Here is a 20,225-nt window from a genome sequence, read left to right on the forward strand (position 1 = left end):
CAGAATCTAAATAGCGTTTATGCAAGCACAAAGTGTGAGGGTGGACCACTCAGGAACACCAACTCCAAAGGAATGAAGTCAGCCTTTGGAAGTAGGGAAGTTTAGGTTTCATTTATACAGGCAGAGACAGAGACATTTTTAGCAGGAATACAACATTATTCATACGGATTGGCACATAGTCACAGCAGTTTGATTGGTTATAGGTGGTATTTCTTTTGGGGGAAGGGTACATTTAACTTTTTTTTTTTTTTAAACAGAGGGTATAATAATGATGGGTTTTCTATAGTCTGATCTAAGCAAAGGAAAACAACACAGGGAACGTTAATCTTTAACAGGGGTTATTAACTTCGAAGGCAGGCTCACACCTGTAGTTTCAGCTACTCTGGAGGCTGAGGCAGGAGGATTGCTGGATCCCATGAGTTCGAGGCTGCAGTGAGCCATGATTGTGCCACTCTACCCTAGCTTAGGTGACTGAGTGAGACCCAGTCTCTGGGAAAAAAAAAAAGGCAGGAAGTTTTTGTGCCTGACATTGTTTAATTCTCTAGTCATTGTACTGAACAAGAAAAATAAGAAAGCAAGTTAATCTATAACCTGAGAATGGAAGTTGTAACCATATGTGACTCATCACAGTCACATCTTTCTCAAGGCTTAAAGTGGTTGTTTTTTTGGACAGCTTTTAAATGTTATTTTCACATTTGACAGTCAAAGGTTTGATAACCTTAATTTTTAAGTAGGGAAATAGTCTAATAGAAAAATAGACAAGAATATGAATAAGCAGTTCACGGAAGAGAAAATACATGTTGTCAAAACAAAACACTAAAATGCTGCTGCATACAAGTAGGCAGTGAGAAAAGGGTTTTCAACTGTCTAAGGACAAAATTTGAAAAACACATGAGGTGCTGCACAAGGGGTGGAGAAACGACCTCCTGCGTACTCTGTGACGAGGGTGTGGACTGCTGCAGTGCTTCTGGGCACAGCTCACATCCTTTGACTCATGTGTCTCACAGTTATATCCCTCCTGAAACAAACGCGCCAGCATTTACATGTACGAGGATGTTTACTTTAACCGTTTTTTATTATAGCAAGAAATTGAAAAATATTTATATGCCTAGTAATATGGAATGGGCTAAGTAAATATATTTGTACTATATGGTATTTGCCATCTATAAAAATAACCCCTGTAAGTTTACATATATTGATTAGGAATAATATTTATGCTAGAATAATTAGAAAAGGAACAAATTTCAGAGAGATGTTATCACATAGAAAATACATGTTTGTGTGGTTAGAGAGAGCGATTTGAAAGAATAGACACATACTAAAATATTCTTAGGTGAATAGGATTGGGAGAGGGTAGTGAGAAAATCACGTTTTTCCCCTATAAACTTCTGTATTTTTTGTCTTGTTAGAGTAAGTTCAAAACACTAAAATGTATTTATTTGTTTTTTAAACCATTAACTCTGTCTTAACCTTTCTAATGTCTAATCACTTGTGATGAAGCCTGGGCTTAGCCTGTGTGCTTCTCTTTTGAAGATGTGGTACACCTTTCAGGAGAGAACCCTGGCGTCCACTTCCTGGCCTGTACTGCTTTCTAAGCTCCTCTATCTGATGCTGTCATTTCAGTGATCCATCACTTCAGACACTTTCTGGCCAATGTCCTCAGTTTCTTTACCCCTTTATATTTCGTTTGTGCTGTCTAGGCTGATAATCGGTAGGCAAAAATCACACAGTCTTGTGATTAGTGACCCTATAGATTTGTGTTCTGCAGCCTCAGTTGTTCCCCTAAGATATCCCAGCAGCTCTGTGTTTTCCCCAGTTACCGCTCTCCTGAAATGTGAGTGGTGTTTCAGACATTTCTGTCTTTCCTCAAACGTTTAATGCCGCCATCGTTTCTCTCTAGCAGCAAGTGGCTGTGTCTTCTGCTCTGTGGGGAACATGGAAGTTCCACAAAGTACTTGCCACTAAATATGCAGTCTTCCTCCTCTTTTGCCAAGGCAAACAGTGCACCCGTGCTGGGGTCCCAGCCCTACCTGTCTCCTTCTGGATACTCCCTACATGGTTTACCCCTGCTGGCCATTACATCTCTTCCTCTTTTCCTCATTCATACATCACAAGAGTAAATACAAGGCCTTTGATGCCTGTACCATCTGGTTCTTTGTTTCCTCTCTGACCTCTCTGTGATATACTTATAGACAGAGAAATAGAAGGAAGGAAGGTAGAGAAAAAGAAGGAAGGATATTTGGGTAGAATAATAAGAAAGCAGCATGAGCTAAAATGAGTAAGAAGACCTCAAGTGTAAAGATGCAGAACGTGATGAAATAAACCTAAACATAGCCTTATGTCCCCTACCCAGACCTGGGGGACAGTAGGGAACATGTTTCACTCTTACCTGAGCAAATGAAGGTTAATTGTTAGAACTACTAGATTACACCATTGTAATTTCTTATCTAGAGTTATAAGCCTGATTGTCATACTTTGATATTTGTGTTCTATTCCAGTTTTTGAAAACAAATGAAATATAAAACCTTATAAACTGGTATTCCTCAAGTGTATTCTGCAGAAAAGTAGCTTGGGGATGGGATTTGGGAAATATGAAATTAAATCTTTAATGTGTGGAAGTGCCTTGTGAATTTCTAGGAGCAGGTGGGCAGTGTGGAGTTTTCCATCCTCATGACCATGGATCCCTTTCCTTGCACGTCTTTCTCACCCTTTTTCCTAATGTATATCATCTGTCCCAAGGAAAGCAGTTTGAGAAATGTTGAAGGACATAAGTAAATATGAGGTTATAAAGAAAATAAAAAGAAAAATCAGGTGGCATGATGTACAGCAATATGACTAGTAAGAATTTTTTATTCCCTTTCAGTTTGCATGCTTTTCTGAGTCTATACATATTATAGATAGCAAATGATTTTTAAAAAATGAAAAAAGATTATTTTGACTGATGATACTTTGGAGGAAATAAACTATTTTATAAATAAGCATAGGAGAGTTCTAGTGTGACTAAAATCTTTAATAATACCAGAGGTTATGATGTTATGCATTTTAACATTTTTCTTAGGATTGACCTGGATTTTTGTTATTTATGTTTTCTTCTTTTCCAGTGGCAGCCGATTAGGAGGCCTGGTTACAGTGTTGTGCTTCTTTTTCAATTATGGAGAGGTAGGTAATCAAAAACTATTCTCAGAATTACTCCTGGAAATGCAGTTTTCTTCTTTAAATTTAATCTATAATGGTGTTCTTTAAATGTTTGATCTTATTATTTTGATTCAAAATTTAAACACTAGCATTCATTTAAGTTAACTTTTCATGACTATTATACTTCTTATGTGATATAAGGCTTAGTAATTTGATGAAATAGTGGGTCTGTATCAACTGTATCAATTCTTTTTTTTTTTTTTTTTGAGGCAGTGTCTCTTTTTGTTGCCCAGTCTGGAGTGCAGTGGTAGATCATAGCTAACTGCAGCCTCAAACTCCTGGGGTCAGGTGATCCTCCTGCCTCAGAATCAGCTTCCAGAGTAGCTGGGACTACAGGCATTCATCACCACACTCAGCTAATTGTTTAAATTTTTTATAGACATGGAATCTTTCTATGTTGCCCAGGCTGGTCTCAATTTCCTGGCCTCAAGCAATCCTCCTGCCTTGGTCTCCCAAAGTGTTGGGATTACAGGTATAAGCCACCATGCCTGCCCTCAAGTATCAATTGTTTGTATAATTTTAAAACTGTGAAAGCTCATATTTTAGTTATAATAGAAGTAGGCGGTAATTGATATAACTTTCTTTTGTAGGGATAACTTTTCCTTTCAGGAGCTACACAGTGTATTCTTATTTTAACGTATTAACATTTGATATTCTTTTAAGTACTTTTTACAAAATATTTGAGTGTTCAAGGACTTTCTAAAGAGAACAGTATTGTAAAAAATATAGACTCTGGATCCAGGTTGCCTTGGTTCAAATCCTGACTGCTATTTAGTGGCTGTGTGATCTGAGCAAGTCATTTAATCTCTCTTTGCCTTAGTTTCCTGTTTGTAAATGGGCATAATGATGTTACCCACCTCATAGGATTATTGCAGAGACTAAGTGAATTCATATGTGTAAATGCCTAGAACAGTGTTTGGCACATGGTAGGTGCTATGTAATTGTTAGCTTGTATTATTACTGTTCTTGACTAATTAACTTGGTTTAAATTCTAATATAAATTCAGAGTTTCAGTGTTTCTAGATTAATCATAGTTGTAAATGAATTTCTAATACATCTCTGTCTAGATTTCTTTCATGATAAATTTTATATGAGGGAGAAAAGAATAAAGGTCAGCTTGCTTTGTGTGAAGTGACTTTGTCCTTCCATGCGTTTTATACACTCAGTGCCTGCTGTATTTGAATATGCACATGTTTTAACATGTGCTATAACAGTAATCATCTCCAAACATAATGCAGAGTCAATGCTGGACTTCTTTTTAGTCAGCGAGTTACTAATAGATACTTAGCTAATATGTTCTTAGTATTTAGAATCACAGAAATATAAAGCTAGAGTATTTGACAACTGGTTGCAACATGACATCAGTTAATTGGTAGAGTATGTGTTTCAAAAAAAAAAAAAGAAAGATTTGGCTTTTCCTGACTATGGATCCTGCACATTGTAATAGTGTGGACCAAGAAGCACTTTGAACCACAGATTCTGTGAGAATGGCCTAAGAAATGGGGAAATAACCATTTAATAATGGAAGAAGGAAGCATTGTGTGTTAACAATAAGGTGTCAGAGGAAAGAGGTTATTCAAAATTTTGGAACCTAGACCACCAGGAAGACCACTGTTTGTAAAGCGCAAAGGTCTGTCATGCTACCCTCAGTGTATACTATGGTTTTTTATTCTTGGTCTTAAGTTTTCTTATAATTTTGATACTCACGTGGCATGAACATCATTCCTTACAAAGTTTTCTTAAATTTTAACAATGGAATTAAGACTATTCAATTGGCTTTTCGGGCTGATGAATTGTCTTTTTGATAGTTTTCAGCTACTTGGTGTAGCTGAAAAGCATGCTTAGACATTACTTTTTTAGGAAAAGGTAAACTGAATATCATTAGAATTAGAATTTCAGTTTTGCTGAAATAGTCAAGTAGATAATTTTACTTACATGTAAAATTACATGTGAAAATACAGATAATGACATTAAAATTGAGAGCATAAACTGCAGTTTTGGGTAAAATATTGGTGAGAACTCAACATATTTTGGTTTTAGGTAATGAGATTTTCAGACCCTATTTTTTTCTGACTTTTAAGTATATACTTTTTCTATAGACAGAAATATTTACTCTGGTGGTACCTATTTATGTATTTAGTGAGCTTTTGTAGAGCATTGCTCACTGGAAATGCTAGTGGGTTACTAATTGGTACCTTACTTTCTTAGGAGAGTTACTTTGATCACATGAGTGATTGGTTTATGTTGCAAAGAATAGTTCTGAATTGTTACTTGCATTTAACTTCTATTTCCATTATTTAGTTTATTCTGCACTAGATGCTAAGATAGCATAGGTTTACTTTTTAAAAATTTTCTTTTTCCTCATATGGTTTTACAAGGGAAAAATTTTGCCTGAACAAAATAGTTATAAAATGTGTAGCATGAATAGCTTAATCGATTATTAAATAAATTATTTAAAACACATTTAAAACCTTCAAATCTGAAACATGTGAAATGCAATAAAAGGGTTTATAATAATGATCAGTAATGTTGAGGTTATACATTCTGTAATAAAAACTATGCAGATGTTTTCATTGATCAAGATTCTTTAGTAAATTTCATTCTGTCACAACTGAGAATTTTTGCAAAGACGAAAGCTAGCAATTTTGTTTTGCCTTTAAAATGTTTTCTTTTACAAGACGCACGCAACATGTGTTGATGGTGCAGGGTTTTGGCATGCTGATAGAAAAGCACATGAATGTGTATTAAGAAAAACCTGAATACAGTATTTTTCTCCAATTTTTTGATTGTTAGAAATTCTTTTTTTGTGAAATAAGATTGTTTAACTTTTTCATGGTAAGATTAAAAAAAAAAAACTATTACCAAGCATGATTGATTCTGTTTTATGTAAAACATAATCGCATATATAAAGATGTGTACATATGAAGAGGAAATTCCTTACTTTGTATTTTTTAGAAATAAATACTTTTTAAAAAAGTAATTCAAAGTAAATGAAAGGATTGCCTTGGGGTTCATATCTAACCCATTTTTATGACCCACAACATATTTCTGACCCACATTTCTTAAATATTTTTGCACTGAACTGAAATTAAACTATAAACATATATGTTCCTAATTACTTATTGACATAGTTATACCATTTATATAAGATTTGGAAAAGAATTCTTAGAACACTTTGAAAACAATCTCATTCTTATAATATGTTTATATGGTAGATATGTAGTAAATATTCCAATATCATAAAAATGGAAGCACTGAAACATTAAGTGATTGGCTCAAGGTTACCCAGCAGGGAGATGATTTTATTTATTTGTATTTTTTAAAAATTACTTATTTTAACTTACAAATAATAATTGTAGATATTAATGGGCTACAATGTGATGTTTTGATTTATGTATACATTGTAGAAAGAGTCAATCAAGCAAATTAATGTATCCCTTCACCAGCTTAGCATTTTTTGTGATGAGAATGCTAAAAATCTATTCTTTTAACAGTTTCGAAATATGCAGTACATTATTATTAACTGTAGTCATCAAGTGGAGCAATAGATCATTAAAACTTATTCCTCCTGCCCAACTGAAACTTGATATCCTTGGATCATCTCCCCATTACCCATCTCTCCCCTGAGCCTCTGGTAACTACCTTTCTGTTCTCTGTTTCTATGAGAATGACTCTTAGACTCCACATGTAATTGAGATCATACAGTATTTGCCTTCCTGTGCTTGGCTTATTTCACTTAGCGTAATATCTTTCAGTTCCATTCATAGTGTCTCAAATGACATAATTTCCTTCTTTTTTTAAGGCTGTGTCATATTCCGTTGTGTATGTATAGCACATTTTCCTTATTAATCTCTTTATGGACACTTAGGGTTGCTTCCGTATCTTGGCTATTGTGAATAATGCTGAAATGAACATGGGAGTGCAGGTATCTCTGATGTACTGATTTCAGTTCCTTTGTATATATACTCTGAAGTTGGATTGCCAGTTCTATTTATAGTGTTTTTGAGGAAACTTACATGGCTTTCTAGAATGACTGTATGAATTTACATTCCCGCCAACAGTGTGCAAGAGTTCCCTTTTCTCCACATCCTCTCCAACACTTATCATTTGTCTGTTTTGATAATAGCCATTCTAACAGGTGCACATTGATATCTCATTGTGGTTTTAATTTGAATTTCCCCTAGGATTTGAGAAGCTGAGCATTTTATTTTATATATCTGTTGGCCATTTGTATCTCTCCTTTTGAGAAATGACTTCAGATTCTTTGCCCATTTTAAAAATTGAGTTGTTTTGTTGCTGTTGAGTTATTTGAGTACCTTACATATTTTGAATATTGGCCCCTTATCAGAGGTGTGGTTTACAGATATTTTCTCCCAATCCTTGGGTTGACTCTACACTCTGTTAATTATTTCCTTGTTGTGCAGAAGCATTTTAGTTTGACGCAATCCTATTTGGCTATTTTTGCTTTCCTTGCCTGTGCTTTTGCAGTCTTATCCAAGAAATCATTGCCCAGATCAATATTGTGGATCTTTTTGCAGAGAGAGGATTACAAGTTTCCTGATTCTTCATTAATCTCTCCAAACATGAAACTCTTAGGTAGGGGAATAGCATTTCAAAGAAGACATCACTATAATTTATCTTTTACAAATGGAAGGTGCAGAGACCTTTTCTTACCGATTTGTGGACCTCTTCGTTTTTCTTTCATTCTTTCTTCCTTTCTTGCCAGTGTTGGTAAGGTTTTGGCCTGCTGTACACCAGGTACTTTTTGATGCTTGAGATGTATAAGTAAAACAAAGACTCCTATCCTTGTGGACAATCATGTGGATGTGGGATTATCTTCTGCCTTAAAGCAGGAGAATAACTGGCTTATCTGGGCAGTAGCAAGGAGGAGCAGAGAGTGATAGCAGATAAGGTCAGACAGTTAATAATTGGAGATAGGATAGAGTGGGAGCAGATTTCTGTAGGTCATTATAGGGTCTATTTGGAGTGGATGGAATGCCACTAGAGGATGATGACTAGTAGAGTGACATGATTTAAATTATGTTTTACATGAATTTGGGAAACAATGTAAGTACAAGACGTATAGTTTCATGAAGGCTATTCACTGGTATGTCTGGATTTGTGAACTTACTATATTAAACTTACAGTAACTTCAAAAGTTCAATAAAAATAGAGTGTGTTAATCTTAGCAGCATATCTGCTGATGTAAATTTGAAAAGCAGTCTACAATAGAAAAGTAGCCTACAACATCTTTAATGACCTTGCCCAGCTGGATTTCTGGTTTTGTCTCCCATCACTCTTCAGGCTATTTTTTATTGTTTTGCTTCAGCCCTATGAGCCCTTCTTTCTCCAGTTCCCAGAAAGGACTATTCCTTTTCCTTCCTCAGGGCCTTTGCACATGCTGTTTCCTATGCTTTGTATATGCCTCTGCACCCCTCATCTTGACCTGTGCCTAATTAACTCCTAGTCATCCTTCACAACTGAGCACTTCAGTTTGCATCTCAATGGTGTTCTTAATTTCTTCCTGCAGATCTGGATTTCCATCTGACATAATTTCTCTTTAGTTTTAAGAATTTTATTTAGCATTGTGGTAAAGATCTCCCAATAAGTCCCTTAGTTTTTGTCTGTCTAAAAATGTTATCTTGCCTTCATTTTTGAAGTACATGTTTGCTGCATAAGAATTATAGGTTGATAGCTGTACCTTTCAGCACTTTAAAGATGCCATTCCATTATCTTCTGGCTTCTACTGTTTTATAAGAAGTCAGCTATAATTTTTGTTGTTGTTCCTCTGAATGTAATGTGTCTTTGTTGTTTGAGGATTTTCATTATATATTTGTTTTTTATTGGTTGATGGTGGTGAACCTAGATGTGCTTTGTTCATTGAACGCTTTTGTGGGTTAGTTTTTATTTTTAATCAGTTTTTGAAAATTTCTAGCCAAGAACTTCTTTTTAAATACTTTATTTTCCCCATTGTTTCTCTCTTCTTCTTTGGGGATTCTAATTACATGTATGTTAAACTTTTTAAAAATACTATCACAGATTTTTGACACTTTTTTTTTTCCCATTTTTTTTCTCTCTATTCCTCCCTTTGGGTATTTTCTCTTGCCATGTCTAGGAGTTGATGGATGCTTTATTCTAATGCATGCAGTCTGCTGTTATCACTGTCTGGTAAATTCCCTCCCTCCCTCTCTGCCTTCCTCCCTTCTTGCCTTCCTTTCTTCCCTCCTTCCCTCCCTCCCTCCCTCCCTCTCTCTTTCCCTTTCTTCCTTCGTTCCTTCTTAGAATTTCCATTTTTTTCCTAGAGCCACCATTTTTGTGTTGAAATTTCCTATCTCTTCATTCATCTCACTAATATTTTTCTACATTTTAAAATCTAATTATTATAGTTATTTTAAAATCTGTCTTCTAATGCCAACACCTATATTATTTAGGAATTTAACTCCGTTGACTGTTTTTTTTCTCTCGATTGTGGATCATGTTTTTCTGCTACTTTGTATGTCTCATAGCTTTTTATTTTGTGCAAGACAATTTCTGTAAAAGAATGATAAAGGTTGAACTAGATAATCATTTTTGCCTCAATTTCCCTAGAAAAGGAACATCTTCTTTTATTTCAAGCATCTAGGAAGAGAGACTGAGAATTTGGATCCCACATGAAGCCCTGCCAAGCGGGGCAGTAGTATAGTTTTAATTTGTTTTAGTTTACTTCCAGTTTCAAGTGAACTACAGCGATCTCTTTTTTCTTTGTCTCAGTCTCCAACTTTCCAGATGCTCAACTTGGGATGATTCCTTTGATCTTACCACTCTTTAAACTGGGAAGGGGTTAGTTTTCATCTTTTTAGTTAATTTTAATCCATCTCCAGATTCAGCTGTGGCAAGGCCCTGGAACCTAAACGCTGTGTGAGATTGTGATCTCACAGAGTTCTGACTTTCCCCTACTCCTCTTTATCTGCCAGATTCATGTGTGTGTATGTTTATGTGTGTTCCAGGTTGCGGGAGGGGTGGCTGTCACAAAAATATTCATTTTTGTGTTTGTAGCTTTTTCAGATTCTTGTTTGTACTGTTAGAAGTTGTTTGGTTCCAGCAAAGACTCTCTGCCTGTGGCAGATCCTTACCTAAATTATGCAGTTGTTCTCAGATGTGACGACAGAGCCAATAACTGTTTTATATCTTCACTTGGGCTATGTCTAGTTCCACTGTAAATCTTGTACTAAAAAGGCAGTACAAGAAAAGTGCATTTTTCTCTACTGTTTTTTCTCCAGCTTTTTATTTTGAACAAATTGAAACTTAAAGAAATGCTCTAGATTCACTTTCATTGACCAGTTTTAATATTTTGACACATTTGCTGTCTCTCTTATACAAACACCGACACAGACATTTTTCTAATCCGTTTGAAAATGAGCTGCAGATATAATGAGATCTCACCCCTAAATACTTCAGTATATATTGCCTAAAAGCAAGACATTCTCCTACATAATCACAATACTGTTATCATACTAGAGAAATTTCACACTAATAATTATATAATAATAGCTTAATACAGCCCATATTCTTATTTACATAGTTTAGTCCTATAAATTCTTTGATGCTTTTATTTTGGATCCAGAATCTGATTAAGGATTGTACATTGCATTTACTTTTCATTTTATTTAGAGAAGTCTATCTCAAACAGTCTCTTTTTTTCATGGCATTAACATTTTTGAGGAGTCTGAACTAATTATTTTGTAGAGGTCTGACATTTTGGACTTGCCTGATCGTTTCTTCATTAATAGATTCGGATTAGACCATTTTATTTTACTTTATTTTATTTTGAGATAGGGTCTCACTCTGTTGCCCAGGCTGGAGTGCAGTGGCACAGTTTTGGCTCACTGTAGCCTCTCCCTCCCCGGTTCAAGTGATTCTTGTGCCTCAGCCTCCCGAGTAGCTGCGATTACAGGCCTGTGCCACCACGCCCATCTAATTTTTATACTTTCATTAGAGACAGGGTTTCACCATGTTGGCCAGGCTGGTCTTGAACTCCTGGCCTCAAATAATCTGCCTGCCTCGGCCTCCCGAAGTGTTGGGATTATAGGCGTGAGCCATTATGTCCAGCCAGATTGGACATTTTAATGAAGAATATGGCACATATGATGTTGTGTCCTTTTATTTGCATTACATCTGGAAGCACATAAAACCAATGTGTCCATAATCGAATTTACTAAGTTAAATCACACGGTTAAGGTGGTGTCTGTCATATTTCTCTATTATAAAAATGCCCTTTTTCCTTTTAATAAGTGAAATGTGGGATGATACTTTGAGACACCAATACCCTCTTCCTCTGTAACATTTACCAACTGATTATGCATCCATTGATGATACTTGCCTGAATTAGTTATTACATTAGCCATTGCAAATGGTAATTTTCTAATTCTGCCATTTCATCTACATTTAATGGTGTTCTTTAAGGACAAATCCCCTGTCCCGCCATTTTCTTTTACTATATATGCATAGGTTTTTCTTTTTATTTATTCAATGTTTTATAATCCATTGCAAATCTTTTTGATGTTCTCATTATCACGCATTTGGCCGGTAGTAGTCTCCCCACATTTTAATTATATATAATTTTCGTACATTAAGATTTGCATATTTTAGCTGTTCAGTGGATCTTTACATATGTATACAGTCTTGTATCCAGGAACTAGATCAATGTATAGACTATTTCCAGCCCCCAAGCAGGCTCACCTCTGTTCCTGTCCAATCTGTATCCTTCTCCATCCTTCAAAACAGGTAGCCACTCTTCTATCACTATTGATTAGTTTTGTCTATTTGGGGATTTCATATAGTGGAATCATATTTTCTTATGTCCGATGTCTTTCTCTCAACGTATGTTTGTGATATGTATCCACATTGTTTTCCAAAGTGCTTGTACCAGTTTTCACTCCCATTGGCAATGTATGAGAATTCCAGTTTCTTCTATCAGTACATCCTTGTCAGTGCTTGGCATTGGCAGTCCTCTTAATTGTAGTCATTCTGATGAGTGAAATGGTACCTTATTATGGGTTTAGTTTGCATTTTCCTGATGAGTAATGATATTGAGTACCTTTTAATATGGCTTATCTGATTTAGATATTCTCTTTTCTTTAATACCTATCTAAGTCTTCACCCATTAACAAATATTTGGGTTATTTTATTCATATATGATAACTCTTTGTTAATTCCATGTAGTCGTTTGTAGAATATATGTTCTGCAAGTACCTTCTCACCACTTATGACCTGCCTTTTCATCTTTTTGGATTTTGTGATTTTTATCTTTGTGTACACAGATCTTTTTGAGGTTTTTTGATGAAGTTCTTAATTTTCATGAAGTTCCATTTATCAATCTCTTATGTTTAGTCTTTTTTGTGTCTGATTTAAAAGTCTTTGCCTACTGTAGGTCATAAAGATTTTCTCGTATTTTCTTTTAGAAGCTTGAAGAAATATAAGGGAAAATCTTGGTATAGGTTTCACATTTTGGTTTATAATCTGTCTAGAATCTCATATACAGTATGAAATAAGTTCCAGATTCCTTCCTCCCCTACCCCACCCCAAATAGGATGTCCAATTAACCTAGTACCATTTTTTTTAATTTTTTTATTTTATTAAATTTTTTTTGCACACAAAACAATAAACATTTTCTAAAAATACATACAAACAAAAAGATGCATATCAAACATATTAGGAAGGTTGCACATGGGAAGACGGGGAATAGAAATGGGGGTTGGGAATTAAAGAAAATAAATGAGAGAGGGACTTTGTATGGATCAATGATAATAACTCAATCCTCTATTTGACAAAGAAGAAGGAGAAGGAAGAGGAAGAAAAAGAAAGTGGGATAAAGGATCAGAAAGGGAGGAAAATAGAAAAAATCAGAGTATGACTCCAGGGTAGACCTGTTTTGTTGTTGCTGGGTTGGTTGGTTTGTCTGTTGTATTTTTCATATGTTTTGCCATGTTGGCCAGGCTGGTCTCGAACGCCTAACCTCAAGTGATCAACCCGCCCTGGCCTCCCAGAGAGCTGGGACTACAGGCGTGAGCCACCACGTCCAGCCCCCACATTGCGTCTGGCCTCCGTGGTAGACCTCCCAGACAGGGTGACTGGGCAGAGGCGCTCCCCACATCCCAGACGGGGCGGCTGGGCAGAGGCACTCCTCACTTCCCAGACGGGGCGGCCAGGCAGAGGCGCTCCTCACTTCCCAGATGGGGCGGCCGGACAGAGGCGCTCCTCACTTCCCAGACGGGGCGGCCAGGCAGAGGTGCTCCTCACATCCCAGACGGGGCGGCCGGTCAGAGGTGCTCACTTCTTCCCAGACGGGGTGGCCGGGCAGAGACGCTCCTCACTTCTTTCCAGACGGGGCGGCCGGGCAGAAGCGCTCCTCACTTCCCAGATGGGGCGGCCGGGCAGAGGCGCTCCTCACATCCCAGACGATGGGTGGCCAGGCAGAGGCGCTCCTCACTTCGCAGATAATGGGCGGCCGGGCAGAGGCGCCTCTCATTTCCCAGATGGGGTGGCTGGGCAGAGACGCCTCTCATTTCCCAGACGGGGCGGCTGGGCAGAGACGCCCCTCACTTCCTAGACGGGGTGGCGGCCGGGCAGAGGTGCTCCTCACTTCCCAGATGGGGCGGCCGGGCAGAGGCGCCCCTCACATCCCAGATGATGGGCGGCCAGGCAGAGATGCTCCTCACTTCCTAGACGGGGCAGTGGCCGGGCAGAGGCGCTCCTCACCTCCCAGACGGGGCGGCCGGGCAGAGGCGCTTCTCACATCCCAGACGATGGGCGGCTGGGCAGAGACGCTCCCCACATCCCAGACGGGGCGGCGGGCCGGGCAGAGGCTGCAGCGAGCCAAGCCGCACTCCAGCCCGGGCAACACCGAGCACCGAGTGAGCGAGACTCCGTCTGCAGTCCCAGCACCTCGGGAGGCCCAGGCGGGCAGACCATTCGAGGTCAGGAGCGGGAGAGCAGCCTGGCCAACATGGCGAAACCCCGCCTCCAGCCAAAGGACAAAAACCAGGCAGGGTGGTGGCGCGCGGCTGCAATCCCTGGCAGCCCGCAGGCGGAGGCAGGAGAATCACGGCAGCCAGAGGCAGGGAGTGCGCAGCGAGCGGACGACACTCCAGCCTGGGTAACAGAGGGAAGAAAAGAGAGAAAAGAAAGGAAGGAAGAAAGGAAGCCTAATTTTTTGTATTTTTAGTAGAGACGGGGTTTCACCGTGTTAGCCAGGATGGGCTCGATCTCCTGACCTGGTGATCCACCTGCCTTGGCCTCCCACAGTGCTGGGACTACAGGCATGAGCCACCGCACCCAGCCCACATCTCTTGATGAAGAACTAAAGCGCCGGGCGCGTTGGCTCATGCCTGTAATTCCAGCACTTTGGGAGGCCCCATTTGTTAAAAAGAAAATTCTTTCCCCGCTCAATTGTAGTAGGCCTCGTGTCATAAATAAAGTGACTATATATTTTTAGATTTATTTCTACACTCTCCATTATGTTCTATTTGTCCGTTTATCTTCAAGCTAGTATCACACTGCCTTAAATATTGTAGTTTGTAAGTTCGATATCTGATAATGAAGATCTGTAACCTTGTCTTTCGTCAATATTGCCATAGCTGTTCCAGGTCCTTTGTGTTTCCATATAAATTTTAGAATCAGCTTGTCACTACTCCCCTCTCTTTGAACACATAAACAACCTGCTGGTTGTGTATTGGATCTCTAGATTAATTTAGAATGGACATTCCTGAATATACTAAATCTTCCAACCCATAAACATAGATTTATATTCGTCTCCTTTAATTTCTCTTAGCAATGTTTTATGTTTTGCACATATTTTATTAATCTCTAAATGTTTTATGATTTTGGCACTATTTTCTGCCCTTTTGATACATCTCATTGTGTTCAAACACTTCCTTTCAAACACAAAAAGGTTCCAGAAACAAATTATTCTGTAATACACCCAAAATAGTTTCAGAGTTACTACACTAATGCCGTTAACAATAACAATCCTACCAAGTATGGTTCAGTATTTCTCTAGTTATTTTTCTCCTAAGAGTATATTCTACTAAGGAGGTATAGTCAGAATATAGAAGTTAAACAATTTGGAAGCAACCCGAATTGTTTTTATTTCTCCATGTTGTATTATCATTTTGATAGTGGAATTTGAATCATTTGTTTCTGTTTATATTTATATTGCCTTTATATCTTGGCTAATGCTTTCATTTTGTAGTCAGAATTTTGGTTATGTTGGTAACCTTGAGCAGTGTAGTTTATAACCACATGATAAAGGTGGTAGAGTTGATACCGATAACATCTTGCCAGATATATTTTCTATTTTAGATGAATAAGCAATGGTCAAGTTCGAGTCATTGCAACAATGGATGGAAACATGGAGGTGTGTACTCACCGCTTTTTCAACAAAGTTGACTGCTTCCACAGAGGTTTTTTGTAAATTTAGGATAGGATATACTGATATCTTAGATTTTCAGAGACAAAAAGATCAATGTTTTCTGTCATACAACCAGCTGAAATTCTTTATAAAGATAGTAAAGTTTAAAATAGCATTTACATATCACTGACACATTAAACCCTGTGTGAGCCAAAATTGTATTATAAGTTCAGATTGAAATATGTAACTGGTTAATTGAGCAGCTTATCAGTACAAGCTGTGCATCTGTAATCTGAAAATCTGCAGTCTGAAATACGCGAAAAGTCCAAAACTTTTTGAATGCCAACATGACTCTCAAAGGAAATTCTCATTGGAGCATTTCAGATTTTGTTTTTTTGGATTAGAGATGCTCAGTTAGTAAGTAAAATGCAAATATTCCAAAATTTGAAAAACTCTGAAACCTAAAACACTTCTGGTCCCAGCATTTTGGATGAGAAATACTCGACCTGTGTATGGTACAAAAATAGATCAAAACTCCAAGAAAGCAACCAGGCTTACCTGTTATCAAGATACAGTGCCCTGAGATGCACAAAGCCTACTCCAAACTAAGGGTCTTCCTAAATAATGGGACTGCCCTAAGTAGCATCAAACAGGAGATATTCAAGCCATGTCTCTTAAACCTAGCATTTTTATGGTTACTATGTGGATAGCAGGATTCTTAACACCCATAACTTTCTCTGAAGAGAGGTAGCATAACCTTTATGGTGCCAGCAGTCTTTTAAGGAAGCACTCATAAATATAGTGTTTAAAGCATTATTATAGTTAATATTAAGCAATATGAAGCAATAGTGTAATCAATATAGAAAAGCAGCAGTCCGAGATGGGTAATTTGTTTTAAACCTAAACATTATAGTAACAAGTTAGGATTGATCCAGCAAATAGCAACTCTAGTAAAAACTCTTGGAAGAAGTCTTAAACATGATCTGTTTGATACTAATATTAACCACAATTTATAACTCACTAGTCAGTTGTTCTTCTATTTATTTTGAAGTTATGAAGATAAATCAATTAGATCATGCTGTATTTCCAATATTATAAGTTAATAGTTTGAAAATAGAGATTGGAAAATTAAGCTATTTTTGAGATTCCTTAGTTATTGTTTCTTGAGTGAATGATTAAAAATTATTAAGCAGAAAAGAAAAGCCTCTTGTTAATATCTACACAGTATTATGTTGCAATATAATCAGTGTTATGAAATGTGTGCTAAAAATTATATACTAGATGTTAGCAGTTTGCAACATGAGATTTTTATTGAATTTATTTTCACAATAAATGGATTTCTTGTACTTAGAGACAACATACATTTGTATAACCCTTTTTTGAAGCAGTTCACATGTGTATTTCCTTTAATTCTCAAATTTCAAAATAATGCCTTTAAAAATCATTGGCATTTTAAACTGTCACATTATTTTTATTTTACATTTAAAATTAGAGATAAAGAAAAAATACTTATTTGTTGAAATGTAAGGCATGACTAAACCAAATCTCTTCACTATTTTCAAATTATATGGGATCATCTGGAATGGTGATTATGTTTGTACCAGATCTAGTAAAACACATTGTGTTATTGGAGAAACAATAGAAAGCACTTTCATGGACATTTGAATTCATGTACTTGAATTTTGGAGGGAGAAGGCCTTGCCCTTGATTACAGTCCTGTAATTGGGTTTTCTTGTCCCTACTTTCAGAGGATGTAATTCAGTTTTGGTGAACTGAGTGACTTCAGCTATTAAATGCAATGAATTTCGGAGAAATGATAACGTCATTGAATGTGGGTAACAAATGTGGGGGAACCGTCTGCGTGAAGAAAATTCTCAAATTTTACATTGCATATCTTGAATACTTGCTTGTTTGACTACTTGTTTTTGTACAGAGACTGATGACTTTACAAATTTTGATCATACAGGCATACTTCAGAGATATTGTAAAGTGAATATCGTAATAAATCAAGTCATACAAATTTTTTGGTTTTCCAGTGCATATAAAAGTTATGTTTACACTGTATATAGTCTATTAAGTGTGAAATAGCATAATGTCTAAAAAACAATGTACATACCTTAATTTAAAAATAAGTTGCTAATCCCAGCATTTTGGGAGGCTGAGGCAGGCGGGTCACCTGAGGTCAGGAGTTTGAGACCAGCCTGGTCAACATGGTGAAACCCTTTCTCTATTAAAAATACAAAACAAAAATTAGCCGGGTGTGGTAGTGGGTGCCTATAGTCCCAGCTACTCGGGAGGCTGAGGCAGGAGAATCACTTGAACCCAGGAGGCAGAGGCTGCAGTGAGCTGAAATTGCGCAGCTGCACTCCAGCCTGGGCGGCAGAATGAAATTCCGTCTCAAAACAAACAAACAAACTGCCAATGATCATCTGAACCTTCAGCAAGTTGTTCAGATGGAGGGTCTTGCCTTGATGTTGATAACTGCTGACAGATGGGTTGCTGAAGATTGGGATAGCTGTGGCAATTTCTTAAGGTAACGATGAAATTTGCTGCATTGATTGATTTTTTCTTTCACGAAAGATTCCCCTGTAGCATGTGATGCTGTTTGATAGCATTTTACCCACAGTAGAGCTTTCAAAATTGGAGTCAGTCTTCTCAAACCCTGCCACTGCTTTAGCAACTAAGTTTACGTCATATTCTAAATCCTTTGTCGTCATTTCAACAATGTTTACAGTATCTTTACCAGTAGTAGATCCCATTTCAAGAAACCACTCTCTTTGCTCATTTAAGAAGCAACTCCTTATCCTTTAAGTTTTATCATGAGAGTACAGCAATTCAGTCACATCTTCAGGCTTCATTTCTAGTTATCTTGCCATTTCCATCACATCTGCAGTTACTTCCTCTACTGAAGTCTTGAGCCTATCTAAGTCGCCCATGAGGGTTGAAATAAACTTCTTCCAAAGTCCTATTAATGATGATATTTTGACGTCCTCTCATGAATCAGAATGATTTTAATGGTATCTGAAATAGTTAATCCATTCCAGAAGATTTAAATTTCATTTGCCCAGACTCATCAATCACTATGGCAGCTAGAGCCTTATGAAAGATATCTCTTAAATAATAAGACTTGAAAGTTGAAATGACTCCTTGCTTCATGGGCTGCAGAATAGATGCTGTGTTAGCATGCATGAAGGCAACATTAATCACCTCATCCATCTCCACCCGAGCACTTATGTAACCAAGTGCACTGTCAATGAGCAATAATATTTGAAATGAATCTTTTTTTCTGAGCAGTAGGTCTCAAGAATGGGCTTAAAATATCCAGTCAATCATGCTAAAACAGATGTGGTCTTACCTAGGCTTTGTTGCTCCATTTGTAGATCACGTGCAGAGTAGATTTAGTGTAATTCTTAAGGGTCCTAGGATTTTTAGGATGGTCAATGAATATTGGCTTCAAATTAGTCACTGGTTGCATTAGGTCCTAACAAGAGAGTCATCCTGTCCTTTGATGTTTTGAAGCCAGCCACTGACTTCTCTCCAACTAGGAAAGTCCTAGATGACATCTTCCAATAGAAGGCTTTTTCATCTGCACTGAAAATCTGTTGTTTAGTGCAACCACCTGCCTCAGTTATGTTGGCTAGATCTTCTGGATAACTTGCAACTTCTACATCAGCATTGCTGTTTTACCTTGTACTTTTATGGAGATGGCTTCTTTCCTTAAACCTCATGAACCAACCTTTGCTAATTCAAACTTTTCTGCAACTTCCTCACCTCTCTCAGCCTTCGTAGAATTGAAGAGAGTTAGGATTTTGTTCTGGATTAGGCTTTGACTTAAGGAAATGTGGCTGGTTTGATCTTCCATCCAGAACATTAAAACTGTCTGCATATCAGCAATAAGGTTGTTTCACTTTTAATTTCCTTCAATAATTTTTCTTTTGCATTTCTGACTTTTAGGCATAAGAGGCCTAGCTTTTGTCCTCTCTCAGCTTTTGACATGCCTTCTTCACTAAGTTTAATCATTTCTAGCCTTTGACTTAAAGTGAGAGATGAACAACTCTTTCTATTAATTGAACACTTAGAGGCCCTTGTAAGTTTATTAATTTTCCTAATTTTAATATTGTTGTGTCTCAGGGAATTTGGAGGCCTGATGGGAGGGAGAGAGACGGGAGAGTGGCTGATCGGTGGAGCAGTTAGAACACACACATTTATCCATTAAGTTTGCCATCTTATTGGGCATGGTTCAAGGCACCTAAAACAATTACAATAGTAATATCAAAGATTACTGATCACAGATCACCATAGCAGATATAGTGATAATGAAAAAGGTTGAAATAGGCCGGGCACAGTGGCTCACGCCTGTAATCCCAGCACTTTGGGAGGCTGAGGCGGGCAGATCATGAGGTCAGGCGATCGAGACCATCCTGGCTAACATAGTGAAACCCTGTCTCTACTAAAAAAATATACAAAAAAAAAAAAAAAATTAGCCGGGCATGGTGGCAGGCACCTGTAGTCCCAGCTACTCAGGAGGCTGAGGCAGGAGAATGGCGTGAACCCAGGAGGCAGAGCTTGCAGTGAGCCAAGATCGTGCCACTGCACTCCAGCCTGGGTGACAGAGCAAGACTGTCTCAAAAAGAAAAAAAAA

The 20,225-nt window shown here is 37.5% G+C and overlaps 1 protein-coding gene across 1 annotated transcript in view; it reads left to right on the forward strand.

Annotated features, from left to right (window-relative positions):
- The window catches only part of LOC129490057 (probable C-mannosyltransferase DPY19L2), a 230,886-nt gene that overhangs the window by 129,320 nt on the left and 81,341 nt on the right, over nucleotides 1-20,225 (forward strand). The window contains exon 7 of the mRNA XM_063609696.1: nucleotides 3,102-3,159. Coding sequence (XP_063465766.1) covers nucleotides 3,102-3,159 — 58 coding nt within the window. The remainder of the gene's footprint in view (nucleotides 1-3,101; nucleotides 3,160-20,225) is intronic.

This window comes from Symphalangus syndactylus, chromosome 9 (assembly GCF_028878055.3).
Source record: "Symphalangus syndactylus isolate Jambi chromosome 9, NHGRI_mSymSyn1-v2.1_pri, whole genome shotgun sequence".
Classification (NCBI taxonomy): Eukaryota; Metazoa; Chordata; class Mammalia; order Primates; family Hylobatidae; genus Symphalangus; species Symphalangus syndactylus.